This window comes from Heterocephalus glaber, unplaced genomic scaffold (assembly GCF_053883595.1).
Source record: "Heterocephalus glaber isolate CG9 unplaced genomic scaffold, H.glaber_assembly_v1.0 deba00001613, whole genome shotgun sequence".
Classification (NCBI taxonomy): Eukaryota; Metazoa; Chordata; class Mammalia; order Rodentia; family Bathyergidae; genus Heterocephalus; species Heterocephalus glaber.
The window spans coordinates 21,657,292-21,683,882 of record NW_028258384.1 but is presented as its reverse complement, the minus strand read 5'-3'; the positions used below and the strand labels follow the sequence as shown (position 1 = coordinate 21,683,882).

General features: G+C 35.9%; 1 protein-coding gene across 7 annotated transcripts in view; it reads right to left on the bottom strand.

Moving 5' to 3' along the window:
• The window catches only part of Diaph2 (diaphanous related formin 2), a 979,330-nt gene that overhangs the window by 553,059 nt on the left and 399,680 nt on the right, over nt 1-26,591 (bottom strand). For all 7 annotated transcript variants that reach the window (XM_087196779.1, XM_021247648.2, XM_087196782.1 and 4 more), the window contains 2 exons: nt 25,930-26,031; nt 23,188-23,282 (listed from right to left, as the gene is read on the bottom strand). In XM_087196779.1, coding sequence (XP_087052905.1) covers nt 23,188-23,282; nt 25,930-26,031 — 197 coding nt within the window. The remainder of the gene's footprint in view (nt 1-23,187; nt 23,283-25,929; nt 26,032-26,591) is intronic.

The following is a 26,591-nucleotide window of genomic DNA, read 5'->3' as shown; positions in this document are numbered from 1 at the left end:
ATAAATGATACTTAAGGACACGCAAAAGCAAAGAGAGGAGTAAAGACAAGTCATATGTAGCATGTCCAGATTATTCAGATGAGAATTTTAGAAATTCACTAAATCTTTAAAGTCAACCATATATCCATTATAGTATCTAAGAAGAAACAAAACAAATACTGATGAGTGCTAGCATACTTTAAGGAAGAAAATAAATTGGTGGGACAAAAAGAAAATCTAGTTGAATTGAGTAAGATGCACAAGATTAAAGGCAGTCCAGAGACAAAATGGAAACAATGATAGTAAAACTATTAAAGGTATGAAGGATTAGTATAGTCCTATGCAAATGGGAGGTACAAGTGTAGATTTCAAAATCTTCACTGAAAGGATCATTAACAATGCATCATGAATAGGGTTGAGCATCAGCAGGCTAAAAGAGAGATATAAAAAATCCAGATGATACGGCAGGCCTTTATTTGGGAGAAGGAACAAAAACATGAATTTTATTGAGAATGCTCTTTCAAATAATAGTTGAATATTCAAGTAAAGACAATAATTTTTGGATAAATGGCTAATAGAGGTATGAAGTCAGAACTAAAAGATATTCCAAGATATTCAACTACATTAGTTTAGTATTCTATTTGTTTAGCATTTTACACTTTGCAAGGATTTTAAGAGGTAGACACACTTAAATAACAACCAATTTTATAAGTTTATAGTTTGTCCTCTCTTTTGGAAAGAAAATTAAGATTGAAAGAAGGGAAGTGACTTGCCAAAGATCAAAGAGGGAATAAGTGACTAAAACCCAACACAAAATTTTTTTTGTTTTTAAGTAGAAAATTAAGTAAATCATTGAAGAATAGAAACTCGAAGGAGATTATGTGGAAATTAGTACTAGAACTCAAGGGAAAAGAGCAAGCACCTTACTTCCTTTTTCTGAGAAGCAACTAATTTTTTAACTACTCAACTGTATCAACTGAATAAAAGAAAAAGACAAAGACTGTTATTTTTTTTTACATACAAGATTTTATCTCATTAAATATTTGTCATTCAGAATCCTTCATATGGGATAAAATAACTAGTATTCTTATTAGTAATTGAAATGCACTTTCATTTTACTAAAATGCTGCTTATTAATAAAGAAAAAGGAATCCAAAGCTCCTTACATTGCATTAAGTAAAATTAAATCTTTATTTCTTGGCACTTAATTACATGTGTATTTCACAACAAAATAATGTCAATGAAGACATTTATAATGTCTTCTAATACTTGAAGATGTTTTAATAATAATTTCTACTCTGATTTCCAATGATAGACTTTGCACAAAATGATTTATTTTATGGCTACTTTTATTCCTGTCCAACAATAAATTCAACCAACTTGCCCAATCACATAACACAGCTGGAAAAAACATAGGTCAAACAATGTTTGTTTTTTTAAATAAATAAGCTCAGTATTATATGAACTCACGTGTAATCTCAGATTGGCTGTGTCATATTATTTGACTTACCTAAATATTTTAAAAATACTTTCTTAATGTCATAAAGTGAATAGTTCAACTTTATTATCTTGTAAACGTAAAACAACAAAGAAATCCTACGAAGTGAAAAAAGCCAGCTCATAGTAACATGATTATCTGTATTCATGACTGAAAAATAATCAAGGATTCTAATTTAAACAGCACTTGAGTAGATGTATTTGCTGTTTAATGAGATGCATTCTGTCAGAATCAGAACTTTACATGAGTACTTTATATTACCAGGAAATATATTTTTAAATTCATGGCATGTTTTTTATTTTCAATTGTCACAAGCCTCTATCATGAAGTTTGTAAAGAACATAGAAAAAAAAAAAGCAAATGATTAGAAGATTATTGAATTTTGAAACTTTACTCCCTATATAGTAGAAACAAAAGTACTTCTTATAACAATATTTTGTAACTAATTTTGCTCCCCAGGGCGTACTTATCAAAAGTCTGGAGGCATTTTGGGTTGTCACACGTGGTGGTGAGGTTGGTTACTGGCACATAGAGAGCACAGGCTTGGGATAGTGGTAAATGTCTACTATGGCTTGTTTCTTGATGTCTGACCAAAGCCTCATGCAGTCAGAGGTGGAGCTTTTCCTGGAACAGATTCAGGGTTCAATGCTAGGCTAAAGAGCACAAGGATTGAGGGTGTAAGTGATGGAGATTATTTTCTTTTTTTTTTTTTTTGTATTAAATTCTTTCATTGGTACACGGTAGGTATACAACACAATTACATTTCTCATTGGGAATTGTACCTTTAAATAATGCATCTTGGTTCTTATTTTTTCCCCATTCCTAGTTCTCCCTTCACACCCTCCACCCTTCCCTATTTACAAAGACTTTATTTCTATTTTTTCCATTTCTCAGCATTTCTCCTTTCCCTTCTTTCCTTTCCCCTGCCCTTCCCACTAGCCCTACCCCTTTGGACCTTTTCTTCCTATTTTACATTATCGATTATTCATTCTAATCATTGGTACATTTTAGGTATACAATATAATGACATTCCTCATTGGAAATTTGCACCTTTACATAGTCTCTCTTGGTTCTTATTTTTCACCCTTGCCCAGCCCTCCCTTCAACCCCTCCAGTCCTCCCTATTCACAAAGATTTTGTTCCTATTTTTCCATTTTCTCATATTAATCCCATTCCCTTCTATCCTTTCCCCTAGCCCTCCCACTTCCTTCCCCTTTGCCCCTTTTCTTCCTATTTCACATTATCTATTATATATTTAGTCCTTATTTACACTTTCAGTTTCTCACACCAGAGAAACTATTCGATATTTACACATCTGTGTCCTATTTATTTCACTTAAGAGTATCTCCTCAATGTGCATCCACTTAGCTATAAATGTCTCTAATTTCTCATTTTTTATGGCTGAATAGTACTCCTTTTTATAAAAAAAACACATTTTCTTTATCCAGTCTCCAGTTGATGGGCACTTGGGCTGTTTCCAAATTTAGCTATTACAAACTGTGCTGCTATGAACATGGGTGCACATATATCACTGTGGTATGATTCTTTAAATTCTATGGGGAAGATCCCCAGCAGTGGAATAGCGGGGTCAAATGGGACTTCCAGTCCTAGTTCTTTGAGGTATCTTCATACTGATTTCCACAGTGGTTGCACCAGTTTACACTCCCACCAGCAGTGGAGCAGGGTTCCTCTTTCCCCACAGCCCCGCCAGCATTTGTTACTGGCTGATTTCATGATACCAGCCATTCTTTCTGGAGTGAAGAGGAATTTCAGTGTTATTTTCATTTGCATCTCTCGAATGACCAGTGATGTTGAACATTTTTTCATGTATTTATTTGCTATTTCTACTTCTTTGTCTGAGAAATGTCTGTTCATTTCAGATGCCCAGTTTTGGATTGGGTCTTTAAATTTGGGAGGTCTGATCTTTTTAAGTTCTTTATAGATTCAAGATAGTAGACCTTTGTCTGAGGAAGAGCAGGTGAAGATTTTTTCCCACATTGTGGGTTGTCTCTTCACACTGCTGGTGGTTTCTCTTGCTGTGCAGAAGCCTTTTAATAAGAAGAGATCCCATGTGTTGATTGTTTGTGCTAGTTCACGGGCAACTGAGGTTTTGTTCATAAAATCTTTTCCTACACCGATGTCTTCAAGGGTTCTACCTAACGTCTGTTCCAACTGGTTCAGAGTTTCTATTTTAATATTTAGACCTTTAATCCATTTTGATTTTAGTTTAGTGCATGGTGAGAGATACAGGGCTAGTTTTAATCTCTGGCAAGTTGAAGCCCAATTTTTCCAGCACCATTTATTAAAGAGGCTATCTTTCCTCCAGTGAGGGTGTTTGGCTCCTTTGTCGAAGATGAGATGGCTGAGTGTGTCTGGCATTGCTTCTGCATCTTCTAATCTGTTCCACTGGTCCTCAAGTCTGTTTCTTTGCCAGTACCATGCTGTTTTTATCACAGTAGCTTTGCAGTAGAGTTGCAGGTTGGGGATTGTGATAACCCCTGTCATGCCTCTGTTACCTAGAATTCCTTTTGCTATTCTGGGTCTCTTCTTGTTCCAAATGAATTTTTGGATTGTTTTCTCAAGGTCTATGAAGTATGCTGCTGGGATCTCAATGGGAATTGCATTAAATCTATATAGCAATTTTGGAAGTATGGCCATTTTCACTATATTAATCCTTCCTACCCAGGAGCAGGGGATGTCTGTCCATTTTCTGATATCATCTTCAATCTCTCTTTTCAGAGTGCCATAGTTTTCAGGGAAGAGGTCTTTGATTTCTTTTGTTAGGATGATTCCTAGGTATTTCAGTTTTTTGGATGCTATTGTGAAAGGAATTGCCCTATTTCTCTCTCAGTGAGTCTGTTGTTCGTGTAGAGGAAAGCTATTGATTTTTGTGTGTTGACCTTGTAACCAGCTACTTGACTGAATTTGGTTATTAAATCTAGAAGACTTTGGGTGGAGTTCTTGGGGTCTTCTATATAGAGTATCATGTCATCTGCAAATAATGATAATTTGACTTCTTCATTTCCTATCTTTATTCCTTTTATTTCTTTCTCTTGTCTAGTTGCCGTGGCTAATGTTTCCAGAACTATATTGAACAAGAGTGGTGATAGTGGACATCCTTGTCTTGTTCCTGATTTTCATATGAAGGATTTCAGTTTTTGACCATTTAGTATGATATTGGCTGTTGGCTTTTCACAGATGGCTTCTATCAGTTTGAGATTGAGACCATCTGTTCCAGTTTTTTGTAGGGTTTTTATCATAAATGCATGTTGGATTTTGTCAAATGCTTTTTCTGCATCTATGGAGATAATCATGTGATTTTTGTCTTTGGCTCTATTGATATAGTGTATTACATTGATTGATTTGCGAATGTTGAACTATCCCTGCATCCCTGGGATGAATCCCACTTGATCAGCGTGTATGATATTCTTGATGATCTTCTGCATTCTGTTTGCCATTATCTTATTAAGGATTTTTGCATCTATGTTCATTAGTGAGATTGGCCTATAGACCTCTTTTTCAGTTGGGTCTTTCTCTGCTTTGGTGATCAAGGTGATGTTTGCTTCCAGGAATGAATTTGGGAGTATTGTTTCCCTTTCAATTTCATTGAAGAGTTTAAACAGTAGTGGCAGCAGTTCCTCTCTAAATGTCTTGTAGAAATCAGCAGTGAACCCATCAGGGCCCAGGCTTTTCTTAGTTGATAAGTTTTTAATTACATTTTCAATTTCATTGGTTGATATTGGGTTGTTCAGAATTTTAGGTCTTCTTCATTCAACTTTGGTAATTCATATGTATCTAGGAATCTGTCCATTTCTTCTGTGTTGTCCATCTTATTGGCATATAGGTTCTGGAAGTAGGTACTGATGATCCTCTGGATTTCTGCTGGGTCTGTTGTAATTTCACCCTTTTCATTCCTAATTGCATGGATTTGGGCCTTTTCTTTCCTTTTTCTGACAAGGTTGGCTAAAGGTTTGTCAATTTTGTTGATTCTTTTGAAGAACCAACTCTTGGCTTCATTGATTTTTTGTATCGTTCTCTTAGTCTCCATTGCATTGATTTCTCCTCTGATCTTTATAATTTCCTCCCTTGTATGAGCTTTGGGGTTGTCCTGCTCTTCTTTCTGTAGAAGCTTGAGGTTCAGCATCAGGTTGTTTAATTGGGCTAGTTCTGTTTTCCTAATATGCATATTCACTGCTATGAATTTCCCTCATAAGACTGCTTTCATTGTGTCCCATAGATTCTGATATGTTGTATTGTCATTGTCATTGAATTGAAGGAACTGTCTGATTTCTTCTTTAATTTCCTCTGTGACCCATTGGTTATTCAGAAGTGTGTTGTTCAATTTACACATGTTTATGAAATTTTTTGAGTTTCTTTTGCTATGGATCTCCAATTTCATTGCACTATGGTCTGATAATATACAGGGGATAACTTCAATTCCTTTGCACTTACTTAAACATGTTCTATGTGTGAGTATGTGGTCTATTTTGGAGAATGACCCATGTGCAGCTGAGAAGAATGTGTATTCTGATTTTGTGGGGTGGAAGACTCTGTAAACATCTGTTAAGTTCATTTGTTCAAGAGTTCAATTGAGTTCTAGTATTTCATTACTTATTTTTAGTCTAGTTGATCTATCTATTTGTGACAGTGGGGTGTTGAGGTCCCCCACTATAATTGTATTAGTGCATATATGACTTTTCATGTCTGTTAGTATTTGTTTTATATAGTTGGGTGCACTAGTGTTTGGTGCATAGATATTTATGATTGTCATCTCTTCCTCTTGGATTCTTCCCTTTACAAGGATGTAGTGTTCTTCTTCATCTCTCTTAATCAGTCTTGGTTTGAAATCTACTTGATCTGCAAAGAGGATAGCTACTCCTGCTTTTTTTCAGGTTCCTGTCACATGCAGTATTGTTTTCCACCCTTTAACTTTCAGTCTATGAGTTTCCTTTTGAATGAAGTGTGCTTCTTGTATGCAGCATATTGTTGGATTTTGCTTCTTGACCCATTCTGCCAGTCTATTTCTTTTGATTGGTGAATTGAGACCATTAACATTGATGGTTATAACTGAAACGTACTGACTTGTCATTGCCATGACTTTTTCTTTTTGTTGGGTTCTGCCCCTTTACATTTAATTTCTTGTCATGCCAGGTGGGTTCATTCTGCTTTGCTTCCTGGGGTTGTGATCCTCAATGTCTGTTCCTAGGATATTGTGTAAAATACTTTGGAGTGGTGGTTTGGAATTCACGAAGTTCCTAAGGTGCTCTTTGTCATGAAAGCATCTCATTTCTCCATCCATTTTGAAAGATAGTTTTGCAGGGTACATCAATCAGGGTTGGAGGCTGTTTTCTTTTAGGGCTTGGAATATGTCACTCCAAGCTCTTCTTGCCTTGATGGTTTGTGTTGAGAAGTCTGCTGTGATTCTGATGGGCTTTCCTTTGTATGTGATTTGTTTCTTTTCTCTGACTGCTTGGAGAACTTTGTTCTTCTGTTGTGTTTCTGGAATCTTAACAATTATATGCCTATGTGTAGATTTTTTTTTTGATCAAGGCTATTTGGAGTCCTATATGCCTCACTTATCTGTATGTCAAGCTCTTTTCCCCTGCTTGGGAAGTTTTCTGCCATTATTTCTATGAAGAGACTTTTTATGTCATCTGCACTCTCTCCTGTTTCTTCATTGAGCCCAATCAGTCTTATGTTATTCTTCTTTGCATCATCTAGCAGCTGCTGGATTGATTTCTCATGTTCCCTTATAATTTTGAAGCACTTTTTCGTTTCCTGGTCACTAATTGCAATCTTATATTCTATAGCTGACATTCTGTCCTCACATTGGCTCATTCTGCTGTGTAGACTTTCAATGCAGTTTTTCATGTCCTGGAAATCTATTTGCATCTGTTTTATGGATTCCATTTGTTTCTTATGTTGGGATTCCATCATGTTCCTCAGCTCCTCTCTAGATTTATTAATCATGTCTTGCACTAAGGGCACAATTTCTCCTGTTATCTGAGAAATTATTTCTGATTTCATTTTTTCCAGATCTCCCTTTGTTGCCAGTTCACTGGGTCCAGGTGGTTGAGTATCAGAGTGTTCCATCTCATTTCCCTTTGGGGTTGCTGTAGGTGATCTGGAAGTCTGGTTTTGAGACTTATTTACATGTTTTCTCATTTTGACTGGGGCGGGGGACTGTTAGCGCCTGCCCGGATTACCTCCTCTGAGCTGGGTGAGGTAGGACAGGGGCCGGGAGCAGCGGTAGGGATGGTGACCCAAAAGCCCTTTCCTGTGGGCTGGGACCAGCGGGAGGGTTGGTGGCTGGGAACCCACTTCTTCTGGACCAGGTGCAGTGGGATGACAGCTCACAAGCCCCTCCCTCTGGGCCAGGAGTGGTGGGAGGGATGGTGGCCTGGAAGCCCCTTCTGCTGGTCCAGGAGCAGCAGGACAGAAGGTGGCCCAAAAGTCCTTTCCTCTGGGCTGGGAGCAGCAGGAGGGATGGTGACCTGGAAACCCCTTCCTCTGGACCAGGAGCAGTGGGATGGCAGCTCAGAAGCCCCTACCTCTGGGCCGGAAACAGTGGGACTCAGTACCTTGGTCTGGTGGTCTGGTGTCCTCTGCGTCTTTGTAGTGTGGAACCAACCAGGTGGCTGCGTGTCTTCAGTGGGGTGATTCGGTGTCTTCCGCGTGACTGAGGACCTCGGTAGGGCGTGCACAGACCTGCCTGTCTGCAGGGGGCTGATTTGGCGTGCTCTGTGTGACTCAGGATCTCGGTAGGGCATGGGCAGATCTGAAGATTATTTTCTTTTAGGGCTTGAAATACTTCACTCCAAGCTTTCCTTGATTTACTAGTTTGTGTTGAGAAGTCTTCTGTAATTCTGATGAGTTTTCCTTTATAGGTGATATATTTCTTTTCTCTAAGAGCTTTTGGTATTCTGTTCTTGTGTTGAATTTCTAGAATCCTGATGATTATATGTCTTGGAGTGAATTTTTTCTGAACATGGCTAATTGGAGTTCTGTATGTGTCACTTATCTGTATGTCAAATTCATTCCCCAAGCTTGGGAAGTTTTCTCCTATTACTTCTGTGAACAAGATTTTTATGTCCTTTGTGTTGTCTTCTGTTTTTTCATTGATTCCAAATTAATCTTACATATTCTTCCTTGCATCTTCTAGCAACTATTAGATTGCGTTTTCTTGTCCCTTGCTAATTTTAAGAGGTCTTTCATTTGATGATCACCAACCACAACCCTGTCTTCTAGATCTGATATTCTATCTTCACACTGGTTAATTCTGCTGTGTATGATTTTAATAGAAAAATTTTTTTTTTTGGTACTGGGGATCAAACTAGGGTCCTTGCATTTGTGAGGCAGGTGGCGGAACCACTGAGCTAAATCCCTGGCCTTAATAGAATTTTTAATCTCCTGGATATCTGTTTGCATCTGTTTTATGGCAGTTTACCCGGTTCTTTCCTATGTTAGGCATTCCTGGTTTCCAACTTCCTCCTCTTTTTTTTTTCTTTTTTCCCCTAACCTCCTTTTTTTTTTTGTCTGTATCTACTCTAGATTCACTAATCATTTCCTTCATTGTGATCATCATCTCTTTAGTTACCTGATTATTTCTCTTTTATTTTTGTCTAGGAACTTATTCACATGCTTTGTTACTTCCACTGCTACCATTTCATAAAATTCAGCCGGAAGGCTTTTGATTTCTTCCACCTTGATATCCCCTGGGTTTGCTTCAGTATTTTGTGTGTGTGTGTGTGTGTGTGTGTGTGTGTGTGCTGGATTGCACCCTGTTTCTGTATTTCCTCATTTTTTTGGTTTGTTTGTTTTTATGTTTGATTTCCACATTGAGACTTGTAAGCTGCTTAATGGTAGGTACTTTTATTACTAGTATCAAGATTTCTTTAGGTAATGACTACTTTTTGGAGCTATCTTCTATGTGTAGCTGACTTTTGGCCTTGGAGTCTATCCCATGATCTTACCTATTCTTTTTATTAAGGATGAAAGGTTGCAGCCTATTTGACCTAGCATCCTGTTCTTTGGTACTGGACTATGTTATTGTTTATGTCCCCCAGACAATCTAGGTATTGACATAAAAGGAGGATCAACTGATTATAACAGCAATGTGACCTTGGCTAACTTAGTCCAATCAATAATAACTATAGTATCACACGCAAACTGTAATACCTAATACTTTGTCACTTTAATGCTAGGTACAAGATTTATAGTTATATAACAAGATCTAAGATGAATCAAAAATTATATACAGTAAATATACCCTTGATAGAGCAAATTACCCCTTTCACTGTAAGCCAAAATTCAGATGTAGTAACATATAAATTTAACTACCTATAGATTCATTAGGGTAGGTGTACAGGTGTGGTAGCATGGAGAGAAAAAGAGCAAAAGAAATATATTATGAAAAATAATGCAATGGTAGATGTGAAGAATGTGGTAAGATTGATGTAGGAGGTCCTATCAAGGAGTAAAGGGAAAATAGTGGCATTAGATAACAGTGACAGAGACGACCACCTTGGAAAAGGCTAAATAATAGGGAGTGGAAGTTAAACTAAAGAAAAGAAAATTAAAAATACTAAGGGAACAAAGAAGGAGAAAGAGAGAGAAAGTGAGTAAAGAAGGGGAGAGAGAAAGAGTAAAAGGAGGGTCTATTCAAACAAATGACAATAATATGAAAAGGGGACAGACAAGAAAATAGGTGGTAAAACTACAAACTCTACCAAAAGAAAAAAAGTGAAAAATCAAAAATGTACCAATAGTGAAGAAGAAGAAAAAAAAAGAGAGAAAAGAGTTCATATATATTTCCAGAGCAGTGTTTTCTTCCCAAGCTATTAGTCTTTAATCTTACAAGTCACATTCGTCTTTGGCTCTCTTTATAGTCTGTGACTTTGTATGGTGGTTACTCAGTTCAAGGGGGACTCTCTCCATAGTCTCTTGTTTGTGGAAGCGGTTCAATCTAGATAACCAGACAAGGAAAGATGTCTAGCTTTGTGTCTCAGGCTGCTGTTGTGGATTCCTTCTGGTTGGGGATCAATGCTGGTTACCCAATGTATTCCCAGTGTCTATGAGACGGGCTCTCAATATGTGGAGGCCTCTATAGGCTCTCTGACCTGACTGTCAGTCCTGTAGATGCTCAGTAGAGAAATAAGTCTGCACAGGCCTAATGTATGCAGATTTCTACAAGCCCAGTGAAGGCACAGAACACTGGGTGGTGTCCCATGAGTGTCCAGAGTGCCTGACTGAATAGGCAGCCATTAGCCCTTGCTGCATAAAGAGGCAGAGGACTGGCCTACTATGTTAGGCATGGACTGTGTCCCGGGCTCTGGCTAAATGCAGGGTGGAGACTGCTGCACCCAGGGTGCTTGGAACACCCACCCCTGTGTAAACCCCAGATACCCAGGAACTGGTGTTAGATGTCAGAAAGAGACTCTGGTGAGTCTAAGATTGGAGCAAGGCTGTAAGAGATCAATGTAGACTCAAGTGAGCCCAGGTGCTAAGTAGGGACTCAAAATGGATCAGTGTTAGCTCTGTGTGCCTGCCAGATGAATGTCCCCAGTTTGCTTGAGATAAGCTGCAGGCTACCAACAGTGACTCAGGTGTGTTCAGGGTCCAATAATAAAGACTCTTGACACAGACAGTGGTTGCTTGTTTACCAGCTCAGAGTCTGAGACTGAATAGGCAGGTAGGCTCATGAATAATGATGCCAGGTTGCAGCCTTCTATGTTTGCAGAGGGGTGATGAGGCAAAGGGCCCATATACCCCAAGTCTATCCTGTGCAGCTTGAATCTTGCCAGCTATTTGGGAACTTCTCAAAATGGCAGTTCCTGTGTCAGTCATGGGCTGAGGCCTCACAGGCAGTCCTGTCAGACTGCTTCCCCTCTTTTAAACTACTAGGAGTGTTCTATTTGATCTATAACTCTCTTCTTTCAAATTGATTTTTCTTTGACTCAGCATGTATGTCCCTCTCTTTCTTCCAATTACTTCTGTTTTTAGTTGATCTTTTCAGTCTCTCTGATGTGATACCTCCTCTATTAAGCCATGTTCAAAAACCTTTCTAATTTTTTGATTTTAAGCCAATTTACATACTATAAAATCCTAATAGGAAGTTAGGAGGAAAAAACGTATGACTGTTCACCATATCTCTGCATTAATTCTATGGAGGACATTGGAGCCATATACATTGCCCCCGATATCTCTTGGGCTGATGAATTACTTTTTTTCTTTTTTTGCTAGAAGCAGCCTCAGGGCCTCAAGTCAGAGTAGGGATTCTAGTACAATCTTGCTTCTCATTTCCCAGTTAAGGGTCCTAAAAGTTTTTTATGAGGATAAAGAAGAGATTTTCCAAGTTCTGCAATTGCAAGGGAATTCCTGGTCTACCCTGACTATCAACTCAGTTCAGTAGAATCAGTGGATTACAATATGAACAATATAGAATTTTACTGATATCCCATCATAACTTAGGGTGTACAAGAAGGGAGAAAATGTGACCTTTGAGGTCATGTCTTCCTCAAGTATTAATAAGACCTATGCTTAGGGTTAGTATAAATAGTTTCAAAGATTTTGCACTTTAAAATTTTTATAATCCAATTAGTACAAGAAACATTAATTGTTTAAAGCTTTTTTTACTTTATATACAATAATATAACCAGTGATGGTAAAAAATGAAATATTGATTATCATGAATAATAGATCTAGAAGGTAATAAAAATAAGCAGCCAAAATATTTCCTTGGAACATGTGTGATTTTTAACAATAGACTAAAAGTAACAAACAAGCATTAAAGAGAATTTTAGTCAAGACAGGTAAGAAAAAATATTTCTTTAAAAAATCAGGAAACCAACTAGAAGCAAAAGATAAAAAATAATAGCTTATGGGTAAAAGTATTTTCAGATTGCAGTAGCATGCCATAAAATAACTGTTCCAGTATGATGAGAAATAAGAAACAATAGCAATCATATTGAATTTTAAATGTCATTGCTAATGCTTCATTTTCCCTACAAAAAAGTATGAAAATTAACATGGTGAATACAAATTTTATTAAGAAAAAATGTTTTTGTATTCTATAATACTAATGCCATTAAATCCTTAATTGATATCATAAAGTACACAAACACATTCAGAATCACAGCCTGCATAAAATACAAATGGTCAATAGCCACATAAATAGATCAATGAATACAAAGATGGATTGAAAAGACAAAAACCAGTTCTGCAATTATACATGCATGAACTTCCTGACTATAAGAATAATTATACTCTAGAACTAGTTAATTGAGGGCAGTTGAAGAATCTTTTTTCTCTGCAGAATCAATAGATATCCATCTATCTTTGATGACTTTGGAGTAACATTGCCTAGAATTCAGAGAATGGATTGTAAGACCTTTACTTCACCGTATCATTTTGTCATTATTCACAGACAACTTTTATAGATCACAAAATCTGTTTTAAGCTGTAAAATCACATAATCGTAAAACAACCTGTAGATTCTATGGATAGCATAGAACTAGATATGCAACTAGGTTTCAGAAAAGTTAATATAGCCATGCTACATGGAAATTATGGCCAGGAGTGAGGTGAGCCATAATTCATTAATTTTGTTAGTACATTTTAGGTATATAATATGATGACATTCATCATTGGGAATTTGTACCTTTACATGATATATCTTGGTTCTTATTTGTTTCCCGATTCCCTTGCCCTCCCTTCAACCCCTCCACCCCTCCCTATTTACAAAGACTTTGTTTCCAATTTTTCCTTCTCTCATATTTATTCCTTTCCCTTCTTTCCTTTCTCCTACACCTCCCACTTCCACTTTGGACCTTTTCTTCCTATTTCACATTATCTATTATACATTTTGATCCACTAGACCAGATGGAAGAGAGGTTAGGTAGAACTCTTGAAGAAATTGGCACAGGAAAAGATTTCACAAACAAAACCTCAGTTGGACATGAACTAGGAAAAATAATCAACAAGTGGGATCTCTGCTTATTAAAAAGCTTCTGCACAGCAAGAGAAACTACCAACATTGTGAAGAGACAACCCACAATGTGGGAAAAAATTTTTACCAGCTGTTCCTCAGACAAAGGTCTACTATCTAGAATCTATAAAGAACTTAAAAAAAATTAGACCTCCTAAATTTAAAGACCCAATCCAAAAAATGGGCATCTGAAATGAACAGACATTTCTCAGACAAAGAAGTAGAAATAGCAAATAAACATATAAAAAAAAGTTCAACATCACTGGTTGTTCGAGAGATGCAAATGAAAACAATGCTGAGATTTCACCTCACCTCAGAAAGTATGGCTGCTATCAAGAAATCACCCAATAACAAATGCTGGTAGGGCTGTGGGGATAAAGGAACTCTTCTCCACCATTGGTGGGAGTGCAGACTGGTGCAACCACTGTGGAAATCTGTATGGAGATACCTCAAAAAACTAGGACTCGAAGTCCCATTTGACCCAGCTATTCCCCGGCTGGGTATCTTCCCAAAAGAATTAAAGCTATATATTACAGCCACATATGGGCACCCATGTTCACAGCAGCAGTTTGTAATAGCTAAAACTTGGAAACAGCCCAATTGCCCATCAACTGGAGACTGGATTAAAAAAAAGTGGTTTTTTAAATAAATAAAATGCAGTACTACTCAGCCATAAATAATGAGAAGCTAGAGACATTTATTGCTAAATGTTTGCACATTGAGGTGATACTGTGAAGTGAAATAAATAGGACACACGTGTAAATACTGAATAGTTTCTCTGGTGTGAGAAACTGAACATATATTTATTTATTTAGTTAGTTAGTTAGTCAGTCAGTCAGTTTTTGGTTTTTTGAAACAGAATTTTGCTATATAGTTCAGGATGGTCTTAAACTCACTATGTAGCCCAGGCTGACCTTAAACTTGCATCCATCGTCCTGCCTCTGCTCAGTGCTGAGATTACAGACATGCACCACCACACCCAGCTTATGTTTGACCTGATTTAAACATTACACCCTGTATACCTGTATCAAAATTTTATATAGTATCTCATTAATATGTGTATATATATATATATATATATATATATTTTTTTTTTGGTACCGGGGATTGAACTTGGGACCTTGCGCTTGTGCAGCAGGCAGTGGAATCACTGAGCTAAATCCCCGTCTAATAGGAATAATTTTTATGATTTTTTGTATTGATTAAAAAAAAAAGAGCTGTTTGTTCCCCTATCTCATTGTCTTATTCAATCACTCCTTAAAACTCTGAGTCAACTTTTGTAACACATCACAGCATGTGAGCCTGATGCACAGACTTCTTTTTCTGATTGTTCCAATACTACCCATCCCCTCAATACATGTTCTCCAGAAGTACAGTCCTTAAGCTTCCACTGGCCATGCTTTTTTTTTTTTTTTCCTCTAGTAGTTCCAAGAGTTTAATTTCTCCTCATACTCCAACCATCACTGCTTTGCAAATGATTCCAGTAATCCTTGTTTTCCATCCTGACACGTATATTGTAATACAATATTATCTGTAAAATTTTCCTCCACTGCACTGGAGTTTTGCTTTTACCTGGATTGCCTCTTTTTTTTACCAGTGGTACAACCATTCTATCACCAAGATTTTTCAATGAATCCTTTTTTCTTTTCCTTTTTTTCCCACTTGTTATTTACCTACCTTCCCTTTTTTTCCAACCTTTGATGTATTTTAGGACTTTATTGTTCCTTACATTATTAATTAAAAGAAATGCTGAATATCAATTAAAAGCAAATGAAAATATTCATGCACTATTTTTCACATGTAAGTGCAGGATCCCCTGAATTCTTTCTATGGGTCACCAAAAGGGACTCTGAATGCCTAGTTATCAACCCCTGCTTTATTATATCTTTAAATTATTCTACAATATTAATATAGTTCCTTCTTTGTGAATGTTTTTATATATACACCTTGTAAATATGAGCATAAATGTCCTAACAAAATGATACTACCTAGCATTTCAGAATTATCCATACGCACTAATCATCTCAAATAAAACATGTTTTGATTTTTCCCTTCACATTTAATCACTTTTTTGAAACTACTAGTTTCATTTTTTGTCAGTCTTATATATATATGTATGACTACAAATATTTCTTTTAGAGACTGGGGATTTAGCTCAGTGGTTCCAGAGCCTGCCTCGCAAGTGCAAGGTCCTGAGTTCAATTCCTGGTACCCTCCCCCAATTTTTTTTTTCTTTTATATCATTGATATCCTAAAATACAATAGTCTTAGAATTTTTTTTGTCAACAGATCAAATAAAATGACAGGAAAGCAGATTTTCAAACTTGGAATAATGATTCCAGTAGTCACTTAAATTCAGTATACATTATTTAGATGTAACTTCTAAGTGTATTACTTAAAAATCTTCAACAACATCAGGATATGGTGTACATTTAAGTGTTTCAACAGTAAATGTTACTGCAATTAATTTAAGATATTTGATTTTATCCACATAGTGAACTCATTTTCTAGCTTAAACTTAGATATTTTGAAATAAAGGGAATAGTATTTTTATCAATAACTATTAACACTTGACATTAACCCTGTTGATTAAATAAAAGTAGTATTTTCATTGTTATTGCTGTTTTAGTAAGACATCTATCCTACCAACTAAGTAAAATATATTAGCTATCTAGCAAGACATGTCTATTGACCCATACATACTAGGAGAGATGATACTGATGTTAATTCAAGATTCTGGGGAATGATCTATCTGTAATTGTATTTTTGTTGTTTCTGTTGTCATGAGGAGACAACCATGTTAAATAAGCAACAAACTATAATTATGCATGGATGGAGTTTAGCACTGTAATCAAATAGAACAACAAAGTTAATCTGATAATACATATTTAATGTTATGCATTATCAATGTGCTACATGGTAATTAGACATAAAAGGTAAACAGCTCATATGAATGGTAAATTGATGTTATTTTTGCATCCCTGAAGCAAACATTTCTGGGATGGGATGGGAGAAGCAAAGAAGTATTGATGATTCTAATTTTTTCTCCTCCATGAGAGAAGCAGTCTTCTTTGGGGGCTGAAAAATCGTGTAACTGCTTCAACCCAGGAGCACCCTCCTTACTGGAAGATATTGAAACATTTGATTCAATATCAAACTTAATAACTCAAGTGAGTTGCCAGCCACTTATGTTACATACTCATGTTACCCAATTTCAATTATGCATATATCATATGTTAAACGGTTTGCTTCCTATAAGCTAAACTAAGAAAAGTTCTGATTGAGCAGGGTAAGGAATGAGAAAACATTTAAGAGTATCTGGCACTGAGAAGAAAAACAAGCTGGTTTTAAAAAGAGTTCTAGCAAATAAAAATTGTGAAATAAAAGGCAGAAAGTAGGCCAAACAAAGAAGGAAAGGGATAACATGCACAGATATATGAAAAACAGATAAAGGTAAAGCCTTGAAAAGGGAATGGAAGTGTGACAACACAGGTCCAGGTCAATGAATACACAGTAAACAAGGAATGTATGGACGCGCAAAGTAGTTCAGAAGGATACACGTTGGTTCTCCTTTACTCACCTTCCCAGTGTACAATATAAGATTTAGTATAATGTGATCTTAAAAGCAGCTGTTTTGACTGCAGTGGAAAAGATTAAACCAGCCAATTCAAGAATTTAGACATAATTTACTGTCATCTCCAAAGAGTAAGCACCTCATTCCTCCGAACTGGACCAGGCTAATCCAATTTGAATACAAGCAACTATATACTATTTATGCCATAAAAATAAATGGAAACAAAAGATCCCAGGTAATAAATTTCTATATGCACATTTTAAAAGCTTGTTGTATATAAGGGAAATTTATGAGTAAGAATCCCTGTTTGCACTGTAGTCCCTAAAGAGTTAAAAACAATACTTTACAAATAATAAAGATTTATAAATGTTGCTGGCAAATAAATATAACACCATTTTGCATATTTATATTCTTTTTTCATTACCAAGGGACGTGATGGAAAAGTTATATTGTTTTAAAAGTAAATAATGGCCACATCAATTAACTCTCTAAACTCTCTATTTTGTTATGATTTGATTATATAGAAAATAGCAGAAAGCTTCAAGTTTCACTGCATTATATTTAAAAACTAAACTCTCTATATTATTGGCGTATACATTCTCGAAGTAGGTATTGATGATTCTCTGGATTTCTGCTGGGTCTGTTGTAATTTTACCCTTTTCATTCCTAATTGCATGGATTTGGGCCTTTTCTTTCCTTTTTCTGATAAGGTTGGTTAAGTGTTTGTCAGTTTTGTTTATTCTTTCAAAGAAAGAACTCTTGGCTTCATTGATTTTTTGTATTGTTTACTTAGTCTCCATTGCATTGATTTCTGCCCTGATTTTTATAATTTCCTCCTTTGTATGAGGGTTTGGGTTTCTCCTGCTCTTCTCTTTCTAGGAGCTTGAGGTTCAACATCAGGTTGTTTAATTGGGCTCGCTCTGTTTTCCTAATATAAGTATTCACTGCTATGAATTTCCCTCCTAAGACTGCTTTCATTGTGTCCCATAGATTCCGATATGTTTTATTGTCATTGTCATTTATTTGAAGGAACTGTCTGATTTCTTCTTTAATTTCCTCTGGGACCCATTGGTTATTCAGAAGTGTGTTGTTCAATTTCCATGTGTTTATGAAGTTTTTGCAGCTTCTTTTGCTGTTGATCTCCAATTTCATTGCACTGTGGTCTGATAATATACAGGGGATAACTTCAATTCCTTTGCACTTACCTAAATATGTTCTATGAGCCAGTATATGGTCTATTTTGGAGAATGACCCATATGCAGCTGAAAAGAATGTGTATTCTGATTTTGTGGGGTGAAACACTCTAAACATCTGTTAAGTTCATATGTTCAAAGGTTTCATGGAGTTCTAGTATTTCATTGGTTTTTTGTCTAGTTGCTCTATTTGTGACAATGGGGTATTGAGGTCCCCCACTATTACTGTATTAGTGCTTATATGGTTTTTCATGTCCATTAGTATTTGTTTTATATAGTTGGGTGCACTAGTGTTTGGTGCATAGATATTTATGATTGTCATCTCTTCTTCTTGGATTTTTCCCTTTACAAGGATATAGTGTCCTTCTTTGTCTCTCTTAATCAGTGTGGGTTTGAAATCTACTTGATCTGCAAAGAGGATAGCTACTCCTGCTTTTTTTCGGGTTCCTGCCACATGGAATATTGTTTTCCACCCTTTAACTTTCAGGCTATGAGCTTCTTTTTGAATTAAGTGTGTTTCTTGTATGCAGCATATTGTTAGATCTTGTTTCTTGACCCACTCAAAAAGCAAAGAAGAAATGGACAGATTGCTAGATGGTTATGAATTACCAAAGTTGAATGAAGAAGAACTAAAAATTCTAAACAACTCAATATCAATCAATGAAATTGAATACGTAATTAAAAATTTACCAACCAAGAAAAGCCCGGGTCCTGATGGCTTCACTGCTGAATTCTACAAGACATTTAGAGAGGAACTACTGCCACTACTGGTTAAACTCATCAACGAAATTGAAAGGGAAGCAATACTCCCGAAATCATTCATGGAAGTAAGCATCACCTTGATCCCCAAAGGAGAGAAAGACCCAACTGAAAAAGAGAACTATAGGCCAATCTCACTAATGATCATAGATGCAAAAATCCTTAATAAGATACTGGCAAATAGAATGCAGAAGATCATGAAGAAGATCATACACCCTGACCAAGTGGGATTCATCCCAGGGATGCAGGGATAGTTCAACATACGCAAATCAATCAATGTAATACACTATATCAATAGACCCAAGGACAAAAACCACATGATCATCTCAATAGATGTAGAAAAAGCATTTGACAAAATCCAACATGCATTTATGATAAAAACCCTACAAAAAATTGGAATAGATGGTCTCTACCTCAAACTGATAGAAGCCATCTATGAAAAACCAACAGCCAATATCATACAAAATGGTCAAAAACTGAAATCCTTCACACTAAAATCAGGAACAAGACAAGGATGTCCACTATCACCACTCCTGTTCAATATAGTTCTGGAAACATTAGCCACAGAAATTAGACAAGAGAAAGAAATAAAAGGAATAAAGATAGGAAATGAAGAAGTCAAATTGTCATTATTTGCAGATGACATGATACTCTACATAGAAGACCCCAAGAACTTCACCAAAAGTCTTCTAGACTTAATAACCAAATTCAGTAGAGTAGCTGGATACAAGGTCAACACACAAAAATCAATAGCTTTCCTCTACACGAACAACAGACTCACTGAGAGAGAAATAGGGCAAACAATTCCTTTCACAATAGCACCCAAAAAACTACCTAGGAAATACCTAGGAATCAACCTAACAAAAGAAATCAAAGACCACTTCTCCGAAAACAATAGCACTTTGAAAAAAGATATTGAAGATGATATCAGAAAATGGAAAGACATCCCTTGCTCCTGGGTAGGAAGGATCAACATAGTGAAAATGGCCATACTTCCAAAATTGCTATATAGATTCAATGCAATCCCAATTGAAATCCCAGCAGCATACTTCATGAACCTTGAGAAAACAATCCAAAAATTCATTTGAAACAAGAAGAGACCCATAATAGCAAAAGCAATTCTAGGTAACACAGACATGGCAGGGGGTATTACAACCCCCAACTTGAAACTATACTACAAAGCTACTGTGAGGGCTGGGGATTTAGCTCAGTGGTTCCACCCCCTGCCACACAAGCACAAGGATCTGAGTTTGATCCCTGGGACCAAAAAAATAAAAAAAATTTAAAAAATTTTTTAAAAAAGCTACTGTGATAAAAACAGCATGGTACTGGCAAAGAAACACAACTGAAGACCAGTGGAACAGATTAGAAGATGCAGAAATAAATCCAGACACACTCAGCCGCCTCATCTTTGATAAAGGAGCCAAACACCCTTGCTGGAGGAAAGATAGTCTCGTTAATAAATGGTGCTGGAGAAATTGGATTTCAACTTGCCAAATACTAAAACTAGACCTATATCTCTCAACATGCACTAAACTAAAATTGAAATGGATTAAAGATCTAAATATAAAAACAGAAACGCTGAACCAGCTAAAGCAGAGGTTAGGTAGAACTCTTGAAGACACTGGCATAGGAAAAGACTTTATGAACAAAACCTCAGTTGCCTGTGAACTGGCACAAACAATCAACAAGTGGGATCTCTTTTTACTAAAAAGCATCTGCACAGCAAAAGAAACCACCAGCAGTGTTAAGAGACAACCCACAATGTGGGAAAAAATTTTCACCAGCTGTCCTTCAGACAAAGGTCTACTATCTCGAATCTATAAAGAACTTAAAAAAATCAGACCTCCTAAATTTAAAGACCCAATCCAAAAATGGGCATCTGAAATGAACAGACATTTCTCACACAAAGAAGTAGACATGGCAAATAAACATATGAAAAAATGTTCAACATCACTGGTCATTCGAGAGATGCAAATGAAAACAACACTGAGATTCCACCTCACTCCAGAAAGAATGGCTGCTATCATGAAATCAACCAACAAGGAATGCTGGTGGGGCTGTGGGGAAAGAGGAACCCTGCTCCACTGCTGGTGGGAGTGTAGACTGGTGCAACCACTATGGAAATCAGTATGGAGAGATCTCAAAGAACTAGAACTGGAAGTCCCATTTGACCCAGCTATTCCCCTGCTGGTTATCTTCCCCAAAGAATTAAAAGAATCATATTACAGTGATATATGTGCACCCATGTTCATAGCAGCACAATTTGTAATAGCCAAAACTTGGAAACAGCCCAAATGCCCATCAACTGGAGACTGGATCAAGAAAATATGGTTTTTTTTATAAAATGGAGTACTACTCAGCCATCAAAAATGAGAAATTAGAGACATTTATAGCTAAATGGATGCACATTGAGGCGATACTCTTAAGTGAAATAAATAGGACACACATGTGTAAATACTGAATAGTCTCTCTAGTGTGAGAAACTGAAAGTGTAAATAAGGTCTAAAAGGTATAATAGATATTGTCAAATAGGAAGTAAAGGGGTAAAGGGGAAGGGGAAGTATGAGGGGTAGGGGAAGGGGAAGTATGAGGGGTAGGGGAAAGGAAAGAAGGGAATGAATTAATATGAGAAAATGAAAAAATGGAAACAAAGTCTTTATAAATAGGGTGGGATGGAGGGGTTGAAGGGAGGCCAGGGGAAGGGGGAAAAATAAGAACCAAGAGAGTATGTAAAGGTGCATATCTCCAATGATGAATGTCATTATATTGTACACCTAAAATGTACCAATAAAAGGATAAAAAAACCTAAACTCTCCAATTAAAAAAGAGAAGGAAAAGTAAATCAGATTTAGATTTAATGCCTTGCTCATTCTAATTGTTGAATAAACAGTTCTGTGCAGGATGAATATAGTCAGCTCCCTATTTTAATCCAGGGAACTACTGACTTGCCTATAGTCCAGGTTGTGCGGGGTACACACACACACACACACATACACACAGACACACACAAACAATCTCTCTCTCTCCGCACAGTTTTTCCCTTACAAAGGGCTTTCTCATAAAAGTATAACCCTTATATTGGTGTAGCATGATAATAAACAGCCATATCAACTCATTAAAACTTAGTACTAAAGAAGATAATGTCTACATTTAAAACATATAAGATAAACTGTGATGTTAGCTCACTTTGCAAAACAGAGAAAGTTATATAGAGACATGGTTTGCTCAAATTAGAAACAGGTTCTCTAAGACTTATGGAGTCTGAGGGGGTTATGGCAAAATTGGTAAAGTTATATAGCATAAATTGCTCACTGTAATCTTAAAAACAAATTTCATGGCTCAAAAGGAAAGAAAATACTTCCCCCCAATAAAATAATTGAATGATTCTGCCTTTCTACCAAAAAAACTTTGCCGTTCTCCTTTCAGGAAATTAAATCAGACAGGGCCAAATACAATAAGGATTCTAATAATATGCTTGATCTTATTGTACACACACTTTACTTGGATTAATCCTCACCCTCACAATGACCTTGTAATTTCAGATGAGGAAACAGGTTTAGAAAGCTTTAGTTTTCCCATGGGAGTCCAAATAACATAATGACTTTATAGTCAAGATTCTGTTTTGAATCCTTTATCTGCTCCATTGCCACTGGCATGCCACATGAGATTCAGCAATCTTTCTAAGCCTCAGTTTTCCCTTTTTGTAAAAGGAGGATAAGTCTTATAGGATTAGTATGGGAGTCAATGAGATAATAAACACATGAAGCCTTTGACATGATCCCCAGCCTCTTATATACACTGAAAAGCATAACTCTATCAATTACTCATTGACCTTCAGCAAGCTTTCTAACCTCTTGAACTCTCAGTATTTTCCTATATAACATAGTGATAGCAATAGCCAATTAATGGGGTCATTGTGATAATAAAATACATGTAATTTCAAGTATGGTAAATGAAATAGAATGATATGTCTACATATGCATATGCTTATATTTAAAAGGACATGTAGCTAATGAATTGCCAAAACAGATTTAGAACCAAGATCTTAAAGGGTGAGTTCTCTTAATATCAATATAGCTAGATACTCCTGATTCTATTTTTCAAATACCGATGAGTATTTTATCACAGCTCCACCGAGAAGACAGCAATCTAGAAATACCTGTGACAACAAGCTTAAAAAGAATATCCAACTTACTTGAATTAAGGCCTCACTCAGCATATCTTCATTAATCTCCAGAATGATATTTTTTATGTCTTCATATGGCATGCGATATGATCCCAAGAAGATAGCTAAGATAAAATTTGATTTTATTAAAAAATAAAACAGTATCAAAATATAAAATTCCTACATAGAACTGATTGCCATTTTATAGATTCAAAATACAAAATTAGTCCCTAATGCTAATATAGAGAATTATGAGCAAACAATAGCTGTTTTCATTTGATGGACTACTCTATCCATCTAGGCAAAATGACCCATTATCTCAGATTCCAATGCTTAGAGTTTATGTATATTTACACAAAATAGAACTGCTAATCGCACTTATAACTATATGCTCAGGCATTTTTAGGTTGAACCAATACAGAATGACACATATAAACTCAGAGATTTTATTTCAAGTTGGTATTTTAATTCAATAAATAACTGAATGTAGAGATGGTCAGATGCATTCAAGACAGTACTTCTCAGGAATGGCAGTAAAGTTATCAAATTAAAATAAAATTGTATTAATCTACACTGGTCCTCCATGATCTGTGGGGTTTCACTTTCTATGGTTTTACTTATTTGTCATTGACCATAGTCTGAAAATATTAAATGGAAAGTGCAAGAAAGAAACAATTTAAAGTTTTCAATTGAGTGCTATTCTGAGTAGTATGATGAAATTTCATGCTATCTCACTCTGTTCCAATCCAAACGTGAATCATCTCTTTATCCATTCTATCTGCAAAGTATATGCCACTTGTCTCTTAATTACTTAGTAGTTTTCTGGGTCATTAGATTAACTGTTAAGGATCTCAGTGCTTGTGTTCATATAATCTTTACTTTTGGGCCGGGGATTTAGCTCAGTGGTTCTGGCACCTGCCTCGCAAGTGCAAGGTCCCGAGTTCGATCCCCGGTACCCCCCCAAAAAAAATCTTTACTTTTAACTAATAATAGTACCAAAGTATAACAGTAGTGATGCTAGCAGTTTGGATATGCCAAAGAGAAGCTGTACAGTCCTTCTTTTATGTATTATCTCATATTATCACAAGCATAGTACAACAGGATATTTTGAGAAAGAGGGGCCAGAGTCACATAACTTTCATTACAGCATATTGTTATGATCGTGCTACTTTATTATTGTCATTACTGTGTCTAATTTATAAATTAAACTTTAGAATACTAATGTATGCATAGTAAAAAAATATAGTATGTACAGGGTTCAGTTCTAGCTGTGGCTCCATGCATCCACGGGAAGTCTTGGAACATACCCCCAAAGACAAGGAGGGACTACTGTACTTTGCATTTCTCCCACACAGAAGAAAATTTAAATGCCTTAATCATCAGTGTACTATGAATTCCTGCTGACACTCATGTGGTATACTATTAGTTGGTTTATAGATTGAATAATTTTCCCTGTCAACTTCTATTAATTGGACACTCTTTTATGTCATATTGGAATACTGTAGCAAATTATACCTAGAATAGCTCACAATTACTCAGAAAGTATTTTTCAACATATTCCACTTTAATCGCTCACTAAATATACCTTTCGAAGAATATAGATGTGTGCTTATGACTATAAAGGTTTGAATTATTTCTTTTTTTTTTTTTTGGTACCGAGGATTGAACTCAGGACCTTGCGCTTTCAAGGCAGACAGCAGCACCACTGAGCTAAATCCCCGGCCCGGTTTGAACTATTTCTAAGAATTTTTTTTTTTTAATTTCATGAAAAGGACTATATGCCTTCACTGGTACCAAAAGAAAATTGAATCTTCACTGTCTGGACAATGATTACCCAGACATAGAGACCAAATGAGATCTTCACAATCTAAATAAATGATGTTGACAGTTATCAACCAGCAATTGAGATCATGCTGTGTTTTTACAAAAGACTGTATATCAACTTTATAAAGAAAATTCACTACCAAGTAAGCAATATACAAACTTACAACAGCTATTAGTAGAATTTTTTTCTGAGAGCAACATTGCTACTGAGGCAAGAATAGTAAGCTGTTTATTTTAATCTGATTGTCTGTAGCATAGTCCTTAACAAAAGGAATTCCCATGGTGGTACTTGAGCAATTAGAAATGCTTGATATATTGAAATTTCTCATGCATAGAATTTTAGTATCCTCAGAATCTAGACAGACTACTGAAGGGACAAAAAGTATTCTGAATTAAACGCAGAGAGGAAAGTATATCAAAGTAAAATTTAAAGGCTAACTTAAATGAAGATGAGTTTAAATATCCAGCTACTTTTTAGTAAAAGCATACTTAAGAGCTGACTCGTTTGTCAAAAGTTTCAAGGTTCAGTAACCAGTTTTAAAGTGCCCTGGATAACAAGTTAACTGACTCATATCGCAATTACTTCAAATATAAAGGAAAAGCAGTAAAAGGATTTTCCCAGTGTAATCAATGAATATCCCAAAATTACCAATCTAAGTTGTAGGCAGAAGGAGAAATTCTGCCTCATGGTTCATTTTTAACTAACAATGTTTTATCAACAATACTTTGCAAATCTTTATGATTTATAAATTTCATCTGAACTGAACAAGGCTATAATTATGATTTTCTCCATTCTGGGTAAATGACAAAAAAGCAACGCAAATCATATTTAGACAAAATTTTGCTTCAAGATACTACACATGCCTGTTAAGAGGACCTGCAACTTTGTTTAAATACATTGAACTCTTCATACTACCACACCATCCCAATGCAGAAAACATTACATACAGAGATTCTGAGCTGTTTTGGGATCCAAAACTCTCAATTCTTTTACTTTCTTCTTTGTAGGCATAGTCTTCTTTTCTTCTGAAGCATCTGCATTTTTTTGAACTGAAACAAAAATGTTGATACATAAGCAATTACAGAACAAATCCAAGTACACAAAATAACATTAGTAGGCATATTAACAACATTAATAAAGCCCACTCTGAAATCAATAAATGTGTTTATTTCATTAGTTTAAGGAAGAGGATAAACATAAAAATATAGACCTGCTTAGAGACTTCCCTACAAATTAAATATTATCATTTAAGCAGAATAGATAAGCCAAATAGACCCAAAAATCGATTGTTGCTTCTTAACTAATGTACAACATTAATTACTCTTCTACCAGGTATCTACAGGAACACTAGAATTAATATGTAGTAAAATCTCACTAATTTGGACTAATTGAGGGAAAAGGAAGACATGGATTTCCCTTAAAATAGGCTAAAATGTAGACATTTCTTTAATTCAGTGAAATTGCTTTCATGTATCCACGTAACTTTAATTGCTAAACAGGTTACCATAGAGAAATTCCTACTGAGACTGCTTTGAAGAATAAGGATAATATTTGCAAGGTACATAAGAGTAGCATTCATTTGCATACACATAATTAAAGAACCTCAAGG